The sequence below is a fragment of the Rhinoderma darwinii genome, chromosome 3 (genome assembly GCF_050947455.1).
Source record: "Rhinoderma darwinii isolate aRhiDar2 chromosome 3, aRhiDar2.hap1, whole genome shotgun sequence".
Classification (NCBI taxonomy): Eukaryota; Metazoa; Chordata; class Amphibia; order Anura; family Rhinodermatidae; genus Rhinoderma; species Rhinoderma darwinii.
The window spans coordinates 188,921,354-188,944,171 of NC_134689.1; the positions used below are offsets into that span (position 1 = coordinate 188,921,354).

The window sequence follows — 22,818 nt, forward strand, 5'->3', positions numbered from 1 at the left end:
ACCACTACATTCCCGTGATCAGCTACCACTTCATTCTAATGATCTGCTACCACTTCATTCTAATGATCAACTACCACTTCATTCTAGTGATCAGCTACCACTTCATTCTAGTGATCAGCTACCACTTCATTCTAGTGATCAGATACCACTTAATTCTAGTGATCAGCTACAACTTCATTCTAGTGATCTGCTACCCCTTCATTCTAGTGATCAACTACCACTTAATTCTCGTGATCAGCTACCACTTCATTCTAGCGATCGGCAGGGGTCACAGAACTTGAACCCCCACCAATTGGACATTGGTAGCATATCCTAGTGATGCCATCAATTTCTGTGATAAGACAGCCGGTTTATTGATAATAATGTCATCTTTTTTTTTTTTTGCTGGTAACTATTACAATAACAATTTTAAATATAAATAACTGCGTTAAATGTGGTTCTGGACTGTATGCTTAAAGTGTATCCCCAGTTATATAGAAAAAACAATGTAGTGCAAGGATTTGCAAAATAATAATTTTTCTATATACTTTCATTGACCTATACTTCTAAACAACAGCATGGGCCGGCAGTAGAATGTAATGGGATCCTACAGTGCTGGCTCCCATACTGAAAACTGAAGCCAAGGAAATTGAGCAGGATGCTCTGTCTTCTTCTATGGGCTGTAGCTAGTCTGTAGCTAGCTGTAGCTAGTCTGTGCTGCTGTATAAAAGATGTATAGGCTAACAATATATACACTGTGTTCTAAATTATTATGCACATTGGATTTAAGTGTCATAAACATTTAATTATTCGTTTTTCAATTAAACTCCTGGATGGTATTGTGTCTTATGGCTCTTTTGATCATTGTAATCAATCTCAGACACCTGTTATAATTAGTTTGCCAGGTGTGCCCAATCAAAGGAAAACTACTTAAGAAGGGTGTTCCACATTATTAAGCAGGCCACAGGTTTCAAGCAATATGGGAAAGAAAAAGGATCTCTCTGCTGCCGAAAAGCGTGACAAGGTATGAAAACATTGGATATTTCAAGAAAACTTAAGCGTGATCATCATACTGTGAAAAGATTTGATGCTGATTCAGAGCACAGACGGGTTAGTTCAGATAAAGGCATAATGAGGAAGGTTTCTGCCAGACAAATTAATAGGATTAGGAGAGCAGCTGCTAAAATGCCATTGCAAAGCAGCAAACAGGTATTTGAAGCCGCTGGTGCCTCTGGAGTCCCGCGAACCTCAAGGTGTAGGATCCTCCAGAGGTTTGCAAGTGTGCATAAAGCTATTATTCGGCCACCCCTAAACAATGTTCAAAAGCAGAAACGGTTGCAGTGGGCTCAGAAATACATGAAGACTAATTTTCAAACCGTGTTGTTTACTGATGAGTGCCGTGCAACCCTGGATGGTCCAGATGGATGGAGTAGTGGATGGTTGGTGAATGGCCACCATGTCCCAACTAGGCTGCGACGTCAGCAAGCAGGTGGTGGAGTCATGTTTTGGGCTGGAATCATGGGGAGAGAGCTGGTAGGCCCCTTTAGGGTCCCTGACGGTGTGAAAATGACCTCTGCAAAGTACGTGGAGTTTATGACTGACCACTTTTTTCCGTGGTACAAAAAGAAGTACCGTGCCTTCGGTAGCAAAATTATCTTCATGCATGACAATGCACCATCTCATGCTGCAAAGAATACCTCTGTGTCATCGGATGCTATGGGCATAAAAGGAGAGAAACTCATGGTGTGGCCCCCATGTTCCCCTGACCTCAACCCTATTGAGAACCTTTGGAGCATCCTCAAGCAAAATATCTGAGGGTGGGAGGCAGTTCACATCAAAACAGAAGCTCTGGGAGGTTATTCTGACATCCTGCAAAGATATTCAAGCAGAAACTGTCCAAATACTCACAAATTCAATGGATGTAAGAATTGTGAAGGTGATATCAAAGAAGGGGTCCTATGTTGACATGTAACTTGGCCTGTTAAGTTTTTTTTTGATTGAAAGAGCTTTTTATTTCTGTAAATATGACCTCCTGATGCTGCAAATTCAACAAATTACCATTTTAGTTCTCTTTGCAACCTTTAAAATGTTTTGATCCCTGTTGTGCATAATAATTTGAAACAGTTCATTTTGAGTTTTTTACTTCTAAAAAAAAATCTGTTATCATTAGGAGATTTGTTCAATAAAATTCACATTATACACCAACGGTTGATGGCTTGAAGATTATACTGACTGTCATTTGCATCGACTATTTAGGAAAATCAGCGAAAAATAACATTTGCATAATAATTTGGAATGCGGTGTATTAAAAGAAAGTTATTTTAAAAAGTCCTGCACTATAATCATTCTTCTTTATAACTGGAGGTACACTTTAAGTCTAAGGCTATGTTCACACTGAGGTTTTTTTACGATGTTTTTGACGCGGAAACCGCATCGGAAACCGCGGCAAAGAACGGCCGAAAATGTCTCCCATTGATTTCAATTTGAGGCGGAGGCGTTTTTTTTCCCCGCGAGCGGAAAAAACGCTCGCGGGAAAAAGAAGCGACATGACCTATCTTGAGGCGGTTTCCACCTCCAACAACCCATTGCAATCAATGGGAGACGGAAAAACAGCGTGTCGAGCTGGCGAGGCGTTATTTGACGCGGATTTTGTCAAATAACGCTCGCGTTATTTCCGCCTGCAAAGCACAGCAAGCACAGCCCAAAAAAGGGGCTGGCATCTGATGCAAGCTGGAGGCAGCTATTTTCAAGTTTGCCAAAACGTGGAAGAACTCCCATGTGGATAGGAGCTGGAATTTTCTGCAAACCTCCATCACAATTTTAAAAAAGTAAGTACATTACTGCTCACATCTGCCATACATGCCATACATGTAGGCAGATGTGCTAATGTTGTTTTTTTTTCCTATTTTTTTTTTTTTTGGTTGCTGCACTTTATTTCACAAATTTATTTTTGTAATTAACATTTCAGGAACAGAAATGTCTCAGGAGGCATACCATCGAATGGACTTAAACGTGGGAAAAATGATTCAGGAAGTGAGTAATCAATGTTTTTTCATATGTGCCTGTGCACATTAGCGCTGTGTTTGCGTTGAGGGGTTCAGTCAGTGCTTTCAGTTGGTGTGACCCTTCAACGGAAAGGCAAACGTAAACTACAGGTTACGTTTGCATCACCATTGATTTCAATGATGATGGATCTGTTGATAATGTTTTTCGTTTGGCTCTGTTGTGCAAGTGTTCCGCTGGTTCACATCAGCGTTGGCTTTTCGTTCTGGAGTCCCGTCTGAGGTTTCCGTTGTGGAACCCCGCAACGGAAAGTCAAACGGAAAACACAGATTCCGTTTGCATCACCATTGATATCAATGGTGGCGGAAACACTGCTAATGCCTTACGTCTGTCACCATTCCGGCAGGTTTACGTTTTTCAGACGGAATCAATAGCGCAGTCGACTGCACAACGGAGACAAACGAAAACCATTTGCACACGATCCATCAACATTGAAATCAATGGTGATGCAAACACAAACCTCCAGCTTACGTTTGTTTCAGTTTGGACTCATGGGTGGTCAATCATGAATGGAGCCCAGAGTGAGATTTGAACCAAGCGTAATGTATGCTTTTTTCTATGTCTGCTTTTACATTTGTTTGATAATTTGTTTAGCCCATGTTCACACAGGGCGGATACGCATAGTATAATGTACACAGCATATCTGCCTTGGCCGCCCCGGGGAATGCCAGCAGAAATGTCATTATTTGGAATTAGAACCTGTTCTAGACTTTACGTTGCAGGGTTCACCCCACGGAAACCTCCGGCGGAACCCCTGGAATGGAAAGCCAACGCTGATGTGAACAGGCCCTTACACTAGCGTTGCCCTTCCGTTAAGGGGTCCCAACAGAGGATCCGTATCCCCTCGACGGAAAGGCCAACTGAAAGTTACGCTGCAGCTTTCCTCACGATTTCACTGAATGGTTTTGGACACCTAGCTGTAGGTTTCCGTCACCTAATCTGGCCCTTATCGGCAGCGTCTGCGTCCTGTGTGAACATATGTTATTAGTGGATTTTATGCAGCGTCTGGATGAGATTTTAAAACTCATCCACTCTGCTTCTACTGTACGCTGCAGATTTTCCACTATGAATACCTTTCATCTGAACATACGCAGTGGCGGATGATAACTTGTGTGCGCAGGACAATGTTAATTTTGTTAATAAACTGACGTTTCAATTATATGTTATTACAGGTCCAGTCACATCCCTGTCTATGGGACAAAGGCGCGGACGGGTACAGTGACCGTAATGTCAGGGAAGATGCATGGATTGACATTTGTAAGGCACTGTACCCAAACTGGAGTAGTCTCTCACCTGCTCAAAAAAGGCGTAACGGTGAGTATGTCTTTGTTATTTAAAATTGCACTTTTTCCCACATGTTATGTTATTTTTGTAAAGTATTTTACAAACTAAATACATTTTTTTATTTGCAGAGGAAGATGTGAAAAAAAGGTGGAAGATCGTGCGGGACCGCTTCATGAAGGAGGTGCGGAAGGCAGAGAGGAGTGGGGACTCTCCATTGAAAAAACCAAAGGTCCCTCATTATGATGAGCTGCTGTTCATCTTGCCTAGCAGGGGACAACGGGCGTAAGTATTGATGCCTATGTTTTCATTTCCCAAAACAATTTTCCTAGGTACTTAATGTTTTTTTTATTTTACACAGAACTGAAGGCAATTTTCAAGAGCCAGAGGCCCCTGCCACCCAAGATGAACAGCAGCAGATGGAGAGGGAACCTACTCCTTCAACATCCACCCAGCATGAAGCGGAGGGGGAAGAGCAACTGGCGGAAGACTTGGTGGAAAAAGGCATTCCGCTGGGGGAGGAGACACCTGTCTCGTCACCCTTGACGGTCTCTCATCGCGATGCCCCCACTGTGGCCACCCAGGTCAGTGATCCCGCCCCCCCCCCTACCAGCACCTCTTCCACGCGGGGGCGTTGAAGGATCCCCCGGGTAAGGGACAGACAATTGGATGTGGAGTCTGAGGCCATGTCCCTTATCCAGAGGGTGGACGGCGATGACAAGTTTGATTATTTTGGGTATGCGTTGGCATCTTCCTGACACCAGATGCCAACGGAAAGGCAAGACCACTTTATTGCCTTTTGTCACGCTGTGGCGGCAGACTTCTCTAACGCCCCTGCCCTGCCTGAGTGTACTTCTCAGCCATTTCCGGCAGGATGTAGAGCTCCATCAGGCCCAACTTTCGGGCGCGGTCTCCACCGCCACCCACAGCCAACCCCTTAACGCTCCTGCCCCTTACCCCGCTCCTCCCCTGCCCACTGCTGGTGGACAATTTCATCAATCATTTTACCCATACCACCCTACCAGCAGAGGTCCACAGCCTACTGACTCAAACCCCACCACACCCCCTCATTACTATAATTTATAGTTTAGCTGTGCCTGGTGGTGTACATGTTTTTGTTTAGCTGTCATGTTTAAAATAGGAGTAAATTATGGTGGGTGGGTAATAAGGGATCCGTTGATTGTTTTTTTGTTTGGTTTTGTAATAAATTATATTTTAATTATTTCATTAAATTGTGTGTGTCTATTTCTTTTAACGTTCATTTTGTTGGTGTTTTCACACGAGAGACATTTATGATACATCCACAGGATATGTCATAAATGTAAGGTGTGGGTCCCAGAGCTGGGACCCGCATCTATCTGTCTCCACAACGGGAGCCGCTGTGTGTTGCTGTTGAATGAGGTTAGTTTTTGTCTATGAAAAAGGTTATGTCGTCATGACTTACGTAAGCAACGTAACTCCCTGAGCTACGCTGTTTACGTAAGTCTCACCAAAGGTAATGGTAGTTACGTAAACAGCGTAACTCACATGTTACGCTGCTTCTCTAACTGCAATTCACTACTAATGTAGTTAAGGAAACTGTGTAGCTTAACGAGTTACGCTGTTTACGTAACGCACCACCAGAAAACCTTTGGAAAGTTTGGAAAATACCTCATTCAGCGGCTGAATGGTATTTAAGGGCCCTGTTCTGGAGATAGATGCGGGTCCCAGAGGTAAGACCCGCATCTATCTGACATTCATGACATATCTAGCGGATAGCTCATAAATGTCCCTCATGGGAAAACACTTTATCTCATTAGGGTTAATCCACTCCATTTAGGGTTCATTCACCTCTGCGTTGGGGTCCCGTTCTTACGTTCCGTGGGAGGTTTCCATCAGAACGGGACCCTAAGTAGACACAAACTGACACCCTCAGAAAACAGAGGTTTCCGTCTCCATCACCATTAATTTCAATGGTGACGGAGCTGGTGCCCGTGGTTTACGTTTGACTCTTTTGTGCACCGAACGCAACGTTTGGCCGGAAGCAATAGCATAGTTGACTACGCATTTGCTTCCGCCCAAACTACTGATCTAGTGCACAAAAGAGGCAAACGTAAACCACATGCACCGGCTCCGTCACCATTTAAATCAATGGTGATGGAGACGGAAACCTCTGTTTTCCGACGGTGTCAGTTTGTGTCTGCTCAGATGTGAACGAAGCATGAGGTACATTTCCGCCACCACACAACTGTACAGTGTCCTGGTCAGACAGAAAAGACTTGGGTTGACCATGACACTATACCTTATATGGCTGCATTAATGGACCTGTTTTATGAAGGTCTAACCCCTAGTTTAATTTGTAATCTGTAGTGAACTATTTGTTAATAACATTTCAGATTACAAAATAAGTGTAGCTAAACTTTTGCAAGCTTCTGACATGTGGTAGTGTCATGTGTAAAGTTTTGATTCGCGGGGTTCGAGCACGGAGAAAGAACATGAAGTACTTGTGTAAGCACTCATCCGTTTCTTGTGTTTGGCTTTTTCTCTAAATCAAATGTATTGGAGTACGGGCTCATAGACTTTTTTTTGAGCCCGTCCTCCGATACATTGATTTACTTAAAAAGCTAAAACACACACGAAGCGGCTGAGCGCTGACAGAAGCACTTCAACTGCTTAGTTTTACTGATTGTTGGGGTCTGAGTGCTTGGACCGCCACTAATCAAAATTTCACCCATGTCACTATGACATGTCAGAAGCTTGTTAAATGTCTAGGTACATTTACATATGGATTATCCAACTGAATAAAAATAACACATAGCCACAGGGTCGGTTACAAATATTTCATAGTTTGTCCACACGTAGCGTAATTGCTGCGTATTTTCCGTCCTGACTTGTGGATGGAAACTACGCAGCTGAATACAGTAGTAGCAAAGTGTATGAGATTTAACAAATCTCATACACACACTGCACTAAAATTCAAAGCCAAACTTGACGTGCACGGTTTATTTATTGGCCCGCGGCACGTCAATTCCTGCTGTGGAAAGTGTACTGAATTTGAGCAGCGGAAAGCCTGCTACAATTGCTGATCAAATTACGTTACGTGTGGCCAAGGCCTTCATTCAAACTTATATGAAAAAAAAAACAACAGATGTATTACAACAGAACTTAAATTTTATTGAAGTATACAAGGCCTTTAAATCAAAGCAAAACGAATCGACATGACCCAAAGCCAGCAGACGAAAGTTGCTAGCAGGCTGGTTGATGAGAGGTTGGATGGAACCCATGAGGAGGACCATCAGTCCTGGACAGGCTGCTCTTCGCTGAGACATGCAAATTGCCGGGGCACGGCACCTTCGGGACTCATAAAGTAGTCTGCAAAGGCATCTCTCACCTGTAAAGCACGGTTGGATGACCGGCCAAAAAAACAATTGCCAGGTAGGTCACTAAAAGCTGCCTGTTGCTCCTCGCCTATGTCCAAACTGTCATAGTCCCAAGCATAGTTGTGGAGCACACATTCAGCTTTAATGACCATGTCAACTTTGCCTGCATCCAACTGCATTGCACAGGTGAAGACCCTCCACTTACTACTCATGATCCCGAAGGTGCACTCCACGAAGCGTCGTGCCCGGCTCAGCCTCATGTTGAAGGCTCTCTTCCGGGCATCCAGTCCCCTTCGTGGGTATGGGCGCAGCAGGTTGGTCATCAGCGGAAAAGCCTCATCCCCTACCATGACGAAAGGGAATGGATGCAAGGTACCCGGAAGAGGTCTTGGAGGGGGCAGTCACTTGATCTACCAGCACTCGCTGGCCGAATGTCGATGTCAGTAGCGCCCGGGAGTCCCCAGTACTGCCATAGGCGCCGACTTCAATAGCAACAAACTTATATTACTACTTCCTGTAATTGAAGCAATGTGATCCTGAGTGCGGTGGTTGCTACACACGTATGTGCTTACCATCGACGGCGCCTATGCAGTTCGGGAAATTGGCCACAGACTGAAAGCCTGCTGCTGCCCGCAACCAAGTCTCCTGGGTCGGACTGGGCATCGAAATCGTCTGTAAGTGCTGCCAGATCACGTGACATGTCCTCCTCACAATTACGGTCGATTTACCAACCCGGAATTCGAGGTGCAGAGATGCGTAACTCTCCCCAGTTGCCAAAAATCTGAAAAAGAGAGCGAGAATAAAATTAGTACAAGGAGCAATCACGTATATACAAGCCTATCTTGACCATACCCACTAATATCATACAAATTTAATCGATGGTCAAGAAGGCAAAACGTTGTTTTGTTTTATTTTTATAAACTCACCGCAATGTGATAAGCAGCCTATATGTACGAGAGATGACCCTCCTCATGGTGGTGTCCTGGCGCATCAAATGGCACTGCAGGACTTCATCCAGTCGATCAAATGAGCTCATAGCCAATTTAATGAAATCGAAAAACTTCTCAGGATAGCTGTAAATACAAAATCCCAATGGATTAAGCATTTTTAAGTTTCAATTAACTTTTTACATTCACCACTATCAAACATAAATAACAGCCCCCCCCCCTGTAGACAGTGTCACAACCCACTTGTGGATAGCGCACCCCACCTACCCCTTGTAGCTAGCGCCATACAGACCACACTGTAAATAGCGCCATACAGCCACACCACCCAAATAAAACAAAGAGCATTATACTCACCTAGGCGATGAACTAAGCTGATCCACAACATTAACGACAACCAGGGCCGATTCTAGCTTTTCTGCTGCCTGAGGCAAAAATGGAAATGGCGCCCCCCCCCCCCTCCACACAAAATAAATAAATAAAAATAAATTGTAAGTAAGAAACAACTTGTAAAACGAAACAAGAAAATTAAAGCTGTGTGAACAAAAAAATACATTAGGGCCTGTTCACATCACCGTTCGCTTCCGTTCCGAGGTTCTGTCGGGTGAACCCCGCAACGGAAAGTGAAAGTGACAGCACAGCTTCCGTTTCAGTCACCATTGATCTCAATGTTGATGGAAACATCGCTAATGGCTTCCGTTCGTCACCATTCCGGCTGGTTTCCGGTTTTCCGACGGAATCAATAGCGGAGTCGACTACGGAACGGAATCGAACGGTGATGTGAACAGGCCCTTATTGAACATCATTGTTATAAACTGCAAGGTCTCATAATGCTACAGGCAATTGTGTAGTAAATATCCCTATATTGCACCAGCTATAAATACTACTAAAATGACCAGGGCAACGTGTATCCAAAATTCAAACACAAAAATGAAAGAACAATGTCAGTGTTCAAACTTGTGTCAGGGCTCCTTTAATGGCTCTTTACAGTCAGTATAGTAACGCACGCTGCACTTTACAGTCAGTATAGTAACGCACGCTGCACTTTACAGTCAGTATAGTAACACATGCGGCACTTTACAGTCAGTATAGTAACACATGCTGCACTTTACAGTCAGTATAGTAACGCACGCTGCACTTTACAGTCAGTATAGTAACGCACGCTGCTCTTTACAGTCAGTATAGTAACGCACGCTGCACTTTACAGTCAGTATAGTAACGCACGCTGCACTTTACAGTCAGTATAGTAACACATGCTGCTCTTTACAGTCAGTATAGTAACGCACGCTGCACTTTACAGTCAGTATAGTAACGCACGCTGCTCTTTACAGTCAGTATAGTAACACATGCTGCTCTTTACAGTCAGTATAGTAACGCACGCTGCACTTTACAGTCAGTATAGTAACGCACGCTGCTCTTTACAGTCAGTATAGTAACGCACGCTGCACTTTACAGTCAGTATAGTAACGCACGCTGCACTTTACAGTCAGTATAGTAACACATGCTGCTCTTTACAGTCAGTATAGTAACGCACGCTGCACTTTACAGTCAGTATAGTAACGCACGCTGCTCTTTACAGTCAGTATAGTAACACATGCTGCTCTTTACAGTCAGTATAGTAACGCACGCTGCACTTTACAGTCAGTATAGTAACGCACGCTGCTCTTTACAGTCAGTATAGTAACGCACGCTGCACTTTACAGTCAGTATAGTAACGCACGGTGCTCTTTACAGTCAGTATAGTAACACACGCTGCTCTTCACAGTCAGTATAGTAACGCACGCTGCACTTTACAGTCAGTATAGTAACACATGCTGCTCTTTACTGTCAGTATAGTAACACATGCTGCACTTTACAGTCAGTATAGTAACGCACGCTGCACTTTACAGTCAGTATAGTAACACATGCTGCTCTTTACAGTCAGTATAGTAACACACGCTGCACTTTACAGTCAGTATAGTAACACACGCTGCTCTTTACAGTCAGTATAGTAACACATGAAGCACTTTACAGTCAGTATAGTAACACATGCGGCACTTTACAGTCAGTATAGTAACACATGCGGCACTTTACAGTCAGTATAGTAACATGCTGCTCTTTACAGTCAGTATAGTAACACATGCTGCTCTTTACAGTCAGTATAGTAACACACGCTGCTCTTTACAGTCAGTATAGTAACGCACACTGCACTTTACAGTCAGTATAGTAACACATGCTGCTCTTTACAGTCAGTATAGTAACGCACGCTGCTCTTTACTGTCAGTATAGTAACACATGCTGCTCTTTACAGTCAGTATAGTAACACATGAGGCACTTTACAGTCAGTATAGTAACACATGCGGCACTTTACAGTCAGTATAGTAACACATGCGGCACTTTACAGTCAGTATAGTAACACATGCGGCACTTTACAGTCAGTATAGTAACACATGCGGCACTTTACAGTCAGTATGGTAACACATGCTGCTCTTTACAGTCAGTATAGTAACACATGCTGCTCTTTACAGTCAGTATAGTAACGCACGCTGCTCTTTACAGTCAGTATAGTAACGCACGCTGCTCTTTACAGTCAGTATAGTAACACATGCTGCACTTTACAGTCAGTATAGTAAAACATGCTGTTCTTTACAGTCAGTATAGTAACACATGCTGCTCTTTACAGTCAGTATAGTAACACACGCTGCACTTTACAGTCAGTATAATAACGCACGCTGCACTTTACAGTCAGTATAGTAACACATGCGGCACTTTACAGTCAGTATAGTAACGCACGCTGCACTTTACAGTCAGTATAGTAACACACGCTGCACTTTACAGTCAGTATAGTAACACACGCTGCTCTTTACAGTCAGTATAGTAACGCACGCTGCTCTTTACAGTCAGTATAGTAACACACGCTGCACTTTACATTCAGTATAGTAACACATGCTGTTCTTTACAGTCAGTATAGTAACACATGCTGCTCTTTACAGTCAGTATAGTAACACACGCTGCACTTTACAGTCAGTATAATAACGCACGCTGCACTTTACAGTCAGTATAGTAACACATGCGGCACTTTACAGTCAGTATAGTAACACACGCTGCACTTTACAGTCAGTATAGTAACGCACGCTGCACTTTACAGTCAGTATAGTAACGCACGCTGCACTTTACAGTCAGTATAGTAACGCACGCGGCACTTTACAGTCAGTATAGTAACGCACGCTGCTCTTTACAGTCAGTATAGTAACACATGCTGCACTTTACAGTCAGTATAGTAACGCACGCTGCACTTTACAGTCAGCATAGTAACACATGCTGCTCTTTACAGTCAGTATAGTAACACATGCGGCACTTTACAGTCAGTATAGTAACGCACGCTGCACTTTACAGTCAGTATAGTAACACATGCGGCACTTTACAGTCAGTATAGTAACACATGCTGCTCTTTACAGTCAGTATAGTAACGCATGCTGCACTTTACAGTCAGTATAGTAACACATGCGGCACTTTACAGTCAGTATAGTAACACACGCTGCACTTTACAGTCAGTATAGTAACACATGCGGCACTTTACAGTCAGTATAGTAACACATGCTGCACTTTACAGTCAGTATAGTAACGCACGCTGCACTTTACAGTCAGTATAGTAACGCACGCTGCACTTTACAGTCAGTATAGTAACGCACGCTGCACTTTACAGTCAGTATAGTAACGCATGCGCCACTTTACAGTCAGTATAGTAACACATGCTGCACTTTACAGTCAGTATAGTAACGCATGCGGCACTTTACAGTCAGTATAGTAACGTACGCTGCACTTTACAGTCAGTATAGTAACACATGCTGCTCTTTACAGTCAGTATAGTAACACATGCGGCACTTTACAGTCAGTATAGTAACACATGCTGCTCTTTACAGTCAGTATAGTAACGTACGCTGCACTTTACAGTCAGTATAGTAACACATGCTGCTCTTTACAGTCAGTATAGTAACACATGCTGCACTTTACAGTCAGTATAGTAACGCACGCTGCACTTTACAGTCAGTATAGTAACGCACGCTGCACTTTACAGTCAGTATAGTAACGCACGCTGCTCTTTACAGTCAGTATAGTAACACACGCTGCACTTTACATTCAGTATAGTAACACATGCTGTTCTTTACAGTCAGTATAGTAACACATGCTGCTCTTTACAGTCAGTATAGTAACACACGCTGCACTTTACAGTCAGTATAATAACGCACGCTGCACTTTACAGTCAGTATAGTAACACATGCTGCACTTTACAGTCAGTATAGTAACGCACGCTGCACTTTACAGTCAGTATAGTAACGCACGCTGCACTTTACAGTCAGTATAGTAACGCACGCTGCTCTTTACAGTCAGTATAGTAACACACGCTGCACTTTACATTCAGTATAGTAACACATGCTGTTCTTTACAGTCAGTATAGTAACACATGCTGCTCTTTACAGTCAGTATAGTAACACACGCTGCACTTTACAGTCAGTATAATAACGCACGCTGCACTTTACAGTCAGTATAGTAACACATGCGGCACTTTACAGTCAGTATAGTAACACATGCGGCACTTTACAGTCAGTATAGTAACGCACGCTGCTCTTTACAGTCAGTATAGTAACAGACGCTGCACTTTACATTCAGTATAGTAACACATGCTGTTCTTTACAGTCAGTATAGTAACACATGCTGCTCTTTACAGTCAGTATAGTAACACACGCTGCACTTTACAGTCAGTATAATAACGCACGCTGCACTTTACAGTCAGTATAGTAACACATGCGGCACTTTACAGTCAGTATAGTAACGCACGCTGCACTTTACAGTCAGTATAGTAACACACGCTGCTCTTTACAGTCAGTATCGTAACGCACGCTGCTCTTTACAGTCAGTATAGTAACACACGCTGCACTTTACATTCAGTATAGTAACACATGCTGTTCTTTACAGTCAGTATAGTAACACATGCTGCTCTTTACAGTCAGTATAGTAACAAACGCTGCACTTTACAGTCAGTATAATAACGCACGCTGCACTTTACAGTCAGTATAGTAACACATGCGGCACTTTACAGTCAGTATAGTAACACACGCTGCACTTTACAGTCAGTATAGTAACGCACGCTGCACTTTACAGTCAGTATAGTAACGCACGCTGCACTTTACAGTCAGTATAGTAACGCACGCGGCACTTTACAGTCAGTATAGTAACGCACGCTGCTCTTTAGTCAGTATAGTAACACATGCTGCTCTTTACAGTCAGTATAGTAACACATGCGGCACTTTACAGTCAGTATAGTAACGCACGCTGCACTTTACAGTCAGTATAGTAACGCACGCTGCACTTTACAGTCAGTATAGTAACGCACGCTGCACTTTACAGTCAGTATAGTAACGCACGCTGCACTTTACAGTCAGTATAGTAACACACGCTGCTCTTTACAGTCAGTATAGTAACACACGCTGCACTTTACATTCAGTATAGTAACACATGCTGTTCTTTACAGTCAGTATAGTAACACATGCTGCTCTTTACAGTCAGTATAGTAACACACGCTGCACTTTACAGTCAGTATAATAACGCACGCTGCACTTTACAGTCAGTATAGTAACACATGCGGCACTTTACAGTCAGTATAGTAACACATGCGGCACTTTACAGTCAGTATAGTAACGCACGCTGCTCTTTACAGTCAGTATAGTAACACACGCTGCACTTTACATTCAGTATAGTAACACATGCTGTTCTTTACAGTCAGTATAGTAACACATGCTGCTCTTTACAGTCAGTATAGTAACACACGCTGCACTTTACAGTCAGTATAATAACGCACGCTGCACTTTACAGTCAGTATAGTAACACATGCGGCACTTTACAGTCAGTATAGTAACGCACGCTGCACTTTACAGTCAGTATAGTAACACACGCTGCTCTTTACAGTCAGTATAGTAACGCACGCTGCTCTTTACAGTCAGTATAGTAACACACGCTGCACTTTACATTCAGTATAGTAACACATGCTGTTCTTTACAGTCAGTATAGTAACACATGCTGCTCTTTACAGTCAGTATAGTAACAAACGCTGCACTTTACAGTCAGTATAATAACGCACGCTGCACTTTACAGTCAGTATAGTAACGCCTGCTGCACTTTACAGTCAGTATAGTAACACACGCTGCACTTTACAGTCAGTATAGTAACACATGCTGCTCTTTACAGTCAGTATAGTAACGCATGCTGCACTTTACAGTCAGTATAGTAACACATGCGGCACTTTACAGTCAGTATAGTAACGCACGCTGCACTTTACATTCAGTATAGTAACACATGCTGCTCTTTACAGTCAGTATAGTAACACACGCTGCACTTTACAGTCAGTATAGTAACACATGCGGCACTTTACAGTCAGTATAGTAACGCACGCTGCACTTTACAGTCAGTATAGTAACGCACGCTGCACTTTACAGTCAGTATAGTAACGCATGCTGCACTTTACAGTCAGTATAGTAACGCATGCGGCACTTTACAGTCAGTATAGTAACACATGCTGCACTTTACAGTCAGTATAGTAACGCACGCTGCACTTTACAGTCAGTATAGTAACGCACGCTGCACTTTACAGTCAGTATAGTAACGCACGCTGCACTTTACAGTCAGTATAGTAACGCACGCTGCACTTTACAGTCAGTATAGTAACGCACGCTGCACTTTACAGTCAGTATAGTAACGCACGCTGCACTTTACAGTCAGTATAGTAACGCACGCTGCACTTAACAGTCAGTATAGTAACACATGCTGCTCTTTACTGTCAGTATAGTAACGCACGCTGCACTTTACAGTCAGTATAGTAACACATGCGGCACTTTACAGTCAGTATAGTAACGCACGCTGCACTTTACAGTCAGTATAGTAATGCACGCTGCACTTTACAGTCAGTATAGTAACACATGCGGCACTTTACATTCAGTATAGTAACGCACGCTGCACTTTACAGTCAGTTTAGTAACACACGCTGCACTTTACAGTCAGTATAGTAACGCACGCTGCACTTTACAGTCAGTATAGTAACACACGCTGCACTTTACAGTCAGTATAGTAACACATGCGGCACTTTACAGTCAGTATAGTAACGCACGCTGCACTTTACAGTCAGTATAGTAATGCACGCTGCACTTTACAGTCAGTATAGTAACACATGCGGCACTTTACAGTCAGTATAGTAACGCACGCTGCACTTTACAGTCAGTATAGTAACACATGCGGCACTTTACATTCAGTATAGTAACGCACGCTGCACTTTACAGTCAGTATAGTAACACATGCTGCACTTTACAGTCAGTATAGTAACGCACGCTGCACTTTACAGTCAGTATAGTAACGCACGCTGCACTTTACAGTCAGTATAGTAACGCACGCTGCACTTTACAGTCAGTATAGTAACGCACGCTGCACTTTACAGTCAGTATAGTAACGCACGCTGCACTTTACAGTCAGTATAGTAACGCACGCTGCACTTTACAGTCAGTATAGTAACGCACGCTGCACTTTACAGTCAGTATAGTAACGCACGATGCACTTTACAGTCAGTATAGTAACGCACGCTGCACTTTACAGTCAGTATAGTAACACATGCGGCACTTTACAGTCAGTATAGTAACGCCTGCTGCACTTTACAGTCAGTATAGTAACACATGCGGCACTTTACAGTCAGTATAGTAACACATGCTGCTCTTTACAGTCAGTATAGTAACGCATGCTGCACTTTACAGTCAGTATAGTAACACATGCGGCACTTTACAGTCAGTATAGTAACGCACGCTGCACTTTACATTCAGTATAGTAACACATGCTGCTCTTTACAGTCAGTATAGTAACACACGTTGCACTTTACAGTCAGTATAGTAACACATGCGGCACTTTACAGTCAGTATAGTAACACACGCTGCACTTTACAGTCAGTATAGTAACGCACGCTGCACTTTACAGTCAGTATAGTAATGCACGCTGCACTTTACAGTCAGTATAGTAACGCACGCTGCACTTTACAGTCAGTATAGTAACGCATGCGGCACTTTACAGTCAGTATAGTAACACATGCTGCACTTTACAGTCAGTATAGTAACACACGCTGCACTTTACAGTCAGTATAGTAACGCACGCTGCACTTTACAGTCAGTATAGTAACGCACGCTGCACTTTACAGTCAGTATAGTAACGCACGCTGCACTTTACAGTCAGTATAGTAACGCACGCTGCACTTTACAGTCAGTATAGTAACGCATGCTGCACTTTACAGTCAGTATAGTAACGCACGCTGCACTTTACAGTCAGTATAGTAACGCACGCTGCACTTAACAGTCAGTATAGTAACACATGCTGCTCTTTACTGTCAGTATAGTAACGCACGCTGCACTTTACAGTCAGTATAGTAACACATGCAGCACTTTACAGTCAGTATAGTAACGCACGCTGCACTTTACAGTCAGTATAGTAACACATGCGGCACTTTACATTCAGTATAGTAACGCACGCTGCACTTTACAGTCAGTATAGTAACACATGCTGCACTTTACAGTCAGTATAGTAACGCACGCTGCACTTTACAGTCAGTATAGTAACACACGCTGCACTTTACAGTCAGTATAGTAACACATGCGGCACTTTACAGTCAGTATAGTAACGCACGCTGCACTTTACAGTCAGTATAGTAATGCACGCTGCACTTTACAGTCAGTATAGTAACACATGCGGCACTTTACATTCAGTATAGTAACGCACGCTGCACTTTACAGTCAGTATAGTAACACATGCTGCACTTTACTGTCAGTATAGTAACGCACGCTGCACTTTACAGTCAGTATAGTAACACATGCGGCACTTTACAGTCAGTATAGTAACACATGCTGCACTTTACAGTCAGTATAGTAACGCACGCTGCACTTTACAGTCAGTATAGTAACGCACGCTGCACTTTACAGTCAGTATAGTAACGCATGCTGCACTTTACAGTCAGTATAGTAACGCACGCTGCACTTTACAGTCAGTATAGTAACGCACGCTGCACTTAACAGTCAGTATAGTAACACATGCTGCTCTTTACTGTCAGTATAGTAACGCACGCTGCACTTTACAGTCAGTATAGTAACACATGCGGCACTTTACAGTCAGTATAGTAACGCACGCTGCACTTTACAGTCAGTATAGTAAGGCACGCTGCACTTTACAGTCAGTATAGTAACACATGCGGCACTTTACATTCAGTATAGTAACGCACGCTGCACTTTACAGTCAGTATAGTAACACATGCTGCACTTTACAGTCAGTATAGTAACGCACGCTGCACTTTACAGTCAGTATAGTAACGCACGCTGCACTTTACAGTCAGTATAGTAACACATGCGGCACTTTACAGTCAGTATAGTAACGCACGCTGCAATTTACAGTCAGTATAGTAACGCACGCTGCACTTTACAGTCAGTATAGTAACGCACGCTGCACTTTACAGTCAGTATAGTAACACATGCGGCACTTTACAGTCAGTATAGTAACGCCTGCTGCACTTTACAGTCAGTATAGTAACACATGCGGCACTTTACAGTCAGTATAGTAACACATGCTGCTCTTTACAGTCAGTATAGTAACGCATGCTGCACTTTACAGTCAGTATAGTAACACATGCGGCACTTTACAGTCAGTATAGTAACACACGCTGCACTTTACAGTCAGTATAGTAACACATGCGGCACTTTACAGTCAGTATAGTAACACATGCTGCACTTTACAGTCAGTATAGTAACGCACGCTGCACTTTACAGTCAGTATAGTAACGCACGCTGCACTTTACAGTCAGTATAGTAACGCACGCTGCACTTTACAGTCAGTATAGTAACGCATGCGCCACTTTACAGTCAGTATAGTAACACATGCTGCACTTTACAGTCAGTATAGTAACGCATGCGGCACTTTACAGTCAGTATAGTAACACATGCTGCTCTTTACAGTCAGTATAGTAACGTACGCTGCACTTTACAGTCAGTATAGTAACACATGCTGCTCTTTACAGTCAGTATAGTAACGCATGCTGCACTTTACAGTCAGTATAGTAACGCATGCTGCACTTTACAGTCAGTATAGTAACACATGCGGCACTTTACAGTCAGTATAGTAACGCCTGCTGCACTTTACAGTCAGTATAGTAACACATGCTGCTCTTTACAGTCAGTATAGTAACGCATGCTGCACTTTACAGTCAGTATAGTAACACACGCTGCACTTTACATTCAGTATAGTAACACATGCTGTTCTTTACAGTCAGTATAGTAACACATGCTGCTCTTTACAGTCAGTATAGTAACACACGCTGCACTTTACAGTCAGTATAATAACGCACGCTGCACTTTACAGTCAGTATAGTAACACATGCTGCACTTTACAGTCAGTATAGTAACGCACGCTGCACTTTACAGTCAGTATAGTAACGCACGCTGCACTTTACAGTCAGTATAGTAACGCACGCTGCTCTTTACAGTCAGTATAGTAACGCACGCTGCACTTTACATTCAGTATAGTAACACATGCTGTTCTTTACAGTCAGTATAGTAACACATGCTGCTCTTTACAGTCAGTATAGTAACACACGCTGCACTTTACAGTCAGTATAATAACGCACGCTGCACTTTACAGTCAGTATAGTAACACATGCGGCACTTTACAGTCAGTATAGTAACACATGCGGCACTTTACAGTCAGTATAGTAACGCACGCTGCTCTTTACAGTCAGTATAGTAACACACGCTGCACTTTACATTCAGTATAGTAACACATGCTGTTCTTTACAGTCAGTATAGTAACACATGCTGCTCTTTACAGTCAGTATAGTAACACACGCTGCACTTTACAGTCAGTATAATAACGCACGCTGCACTTTACAGTCAGTATAGTAACACATGCGGCACTTTACAGTCAGTATAGTAACGCACGCTGCACTTTACAGTCAGTATAGTAACACACGCTGCTCTTTACAGTCAGTATCGTAACGCACGCTGCTCTTTACAGTCAGTATAGTAACACACGCTGCACTTTACATTCAGTATAGTAACACATGCTGTTCTTTACAGTCAGTATAGTAACACATGCTGCTCTTTACAGTCAGTATAGTAACAAACGCTGCACTTTACAGTCAGTATAATAACGCACGCTGCACTTTACAGTCAGTATAGTAACACATGCGGCACTTTACAGTCAGTATAGTAACACACGCTGCACTTTACAGTCAGTATAGTAACGCACGCTGCACTTTACAGTCAGTATAGTAACGCACGCTGCACTTTACAGTCAGTATAGTAACGCACGCGGCACTTTACAGTCAGTATAGTAACGCACGCTGCTCTTTACAGTCAGTATAGTAACACATGCTGCTCTTTACAGTCAGTATAGTAACGCACGCTGCACTTTACAGTCAGTATAGTAACGCACGCTGCACTTTACAGTCAGTATAGTAACGCACGCTGCACTTTACAGTCAGTATAGTAACGCACGCTGCACTTTACAGTCAGTATAGTAACACATGCGGCACTTTACAGTCAGTATAGTAACACACGCTGCACTTTACAGTCAGTATAGTAACACATGCTGCACTTTACAGTCAGTATAGTAACGCACGCTGCACTTTACAGTCAGTATAGTAACGCACGCTGCACTTTACAGTCAGTATAGTAACACATGCTGCTCTTTACAGTCAGTATAGTAACACACGCTGCACTTTACAGTCAGTATAGTAACACATGCTGCACTTTACAGTCAGTATAGTAACGCACGCTGCACTTTACAGTCAGTATAGTAACGCACGCTGCACTTTACAGTCAGTATAGTAACGCACGCTGCACTTTACAGTCAGTATAGTAACGCACGCTGCTCTTTACAGTCAGTATAGTAACACACGCCACACTTTACATTCAGTATAGTAACACATGCTGTTCTTTACAGTCAGTATAGTAACACATGCTGCTCTTTACAGTCAGTATAGTAACACACGCTGCACTTTACAGTCAGTATAATAACGCACGCTGCACTTTACAGTCAGTATAGTAACACATGCGGCACTTTACAGTCAGTATAGTAACACATGCGGCACTTTACAGTCAGTATAGTAACGCACGCTGCTCTTTACAGTCAGTATAGTAACACACGCTGCACTTTACATTCAGTATAGTAACACATGCTGTTCTTTACAGTCAGTATAGTAACACATGCTGCTCTTTACAGTCAGTATAGTAACACACGCTGCACTTTACAGTCAGTATAATAACGCACGCTGCACTTTACAGTCAGTATAGTAACACATGCGGCACTTTACAGTCAGTATAGTAACGCACGCTGCACTTTACAGTCAGTATAGTAACACACGCTGCTCTTTACAGTCAGTATAGTAACGCACGCTGCTCTTTACAGTCAGTATAGTAACACACGCTGCACTTTACATTCAGTATAGTAACACATGCTGTTCTTTACAGTCAGTATAGTAACACATGCTGCTCTTTACAGTCAGTATAGTAACACACGCTGCACTTTACAGTCAGTATAATAACGCACGCTGCACTTTACAGTCAGTATAGTAACACATGCGGCACTTTACAGTCAGTATAGTAACACACGCTGCACTTTACAGTCAGTATAGTAACGCACGCTGCACTTTACAGTCAGTATAGTAACGCACGCTGCACTTTACAGTCAGTATAGTAACGCACGCGGCACTTTACAGTCAGTATAGTAACGCACGCTGCTCTTTACAGTCAGTATAGTAACACATGCTGCACTTTACAGTCAGTATAGTAACGCACGCTGCACTTTACAGTCAGTATAGTAACACATGCTGCTCTTTACAGTCAGTATAGTAACACATGCGGCACTTTACAGTCAGTATAGTAACGCACGCTGCTCTTTACAGTCAGTATAGTAACACACGCTGCACTTTACATTCAGTATAGTAACACATGCTGTTCTTTACAGTCAGTATAGTAACACATGCTGCTCTTTACAGTCAGTATAGTAACACACGCTGCACTTTACAGTCAGTATAATAACGCACGCTGCACTTTACAGTCAGTATAGTAACACATGCGGCACTTTACAGTCAGTATAGTAACGCACGCTGCACTTTACAGTCAGTATAGTAACACACGCTGCTCTTTACAGTCAGTATCGTAACGCACGCTGCTCTTTACAGTCAGTATAGTAACACACGCTGCACTTTACATTCAGTATAGTAACACATGCTGTTCTTTACAGTCAGTATAGTAACACATGCTGCTCTTTACAGTCAGTATAGTAACAAACGCTGCACTTTACAGTCAGTATAATAACGCACGCTGCACTTTACAGTCAGTATAGTAACACATGCGGCACTTTACAGTCAGTATAGTAACACACGCTGCACTTTACAGTCAGTATAGTAACGCACGCTGCACTTTACAGTCAGTATAGTAACGCACGCTGCACTTTACAGTCAGTATAGTAACGCACGCGGCACTTTACAGTCAGTATAGTAACGCACGCTGCTCTTTACAGTCAGTATAGTAACACATGCTGCTCTTTACAGTCAGTATAGTAACACATGCGGCACTTTACAGTCAGTATAGTAACGCACGCTGCACTTTACAGTCAGTATAGTAACGCACGCTGCACTTTACAGTCAGTATAGTAACGCACGCTGCACTTTACAGTCAGTATAGTAACGCACGCTGCACTTTACAGTCAGTATAGTAACACATGCGGCACTTTACAGTCAGTATAGTAACACACGCTGCACTTTACAGTCAGTATAGTAACACATGCTGCACTTTACAGTCAGTATAGTAACGCACGCTGCACTTTACAGTCAGTATAGTAACGCACGCTGCACTTTACAGTCAGTATAGTAACACATGCGGCACTTTACAGTCAGTATAGTAACACACGCTGCACTTTACAGTCAGTATAGTAACACATGCTGCACTTTACAGTCAGTATAGTAACGCACGCTGCACTTTACAGTCAGTATAGTAACGCACGCTGCACTTTACAGTCAGTATAGTAACGCACGCGGCACTTTACAGTCAGTATAGTAACGCACGCTGCTCTTTACAGTCAGTATAGTAACACATGCTGCACTTTACAGTCAGTATAGTAACGCACGCTGCACTTTACAG

At 42.9% G+C, this 22,818-nt stretch overlaps 1 protein-coding gene across 1 annotated transcript in view; it reads right to left on the reverse strand.

Annotated features, from left to right (window-relative positions):
* Positions 1 to 7,488: 7,488 nt before the first annotated feature.
* The window catches only part of LOC142747939 (uncharacterized), a 36,369-nt gene continuing 21,039 nt past the window's right edge, over positions 7,489 to 22,818 (reverse strand). The window contains exons 2-3 of the mRNA XM_075855055.1: positions 8,609 to 8,755; positions 7,489 to 8,463 (exon numbers count right to left, since the gene is read on the reverse strand). Coding sequence (XP_075711170.1) covers positions 8,235 to 8,463; positions 8,609 to 8,718 — 339 coding nt within the window. The 5' untranslated portion in view covers positions 8,719 to 8,755 and the 3' untranslated portion in view covers positions 7,489 to 8,234. The remainder of the gene's footprint in view (positions 8,464 to 8,608; positions 8,756 to 22,818) is intronic.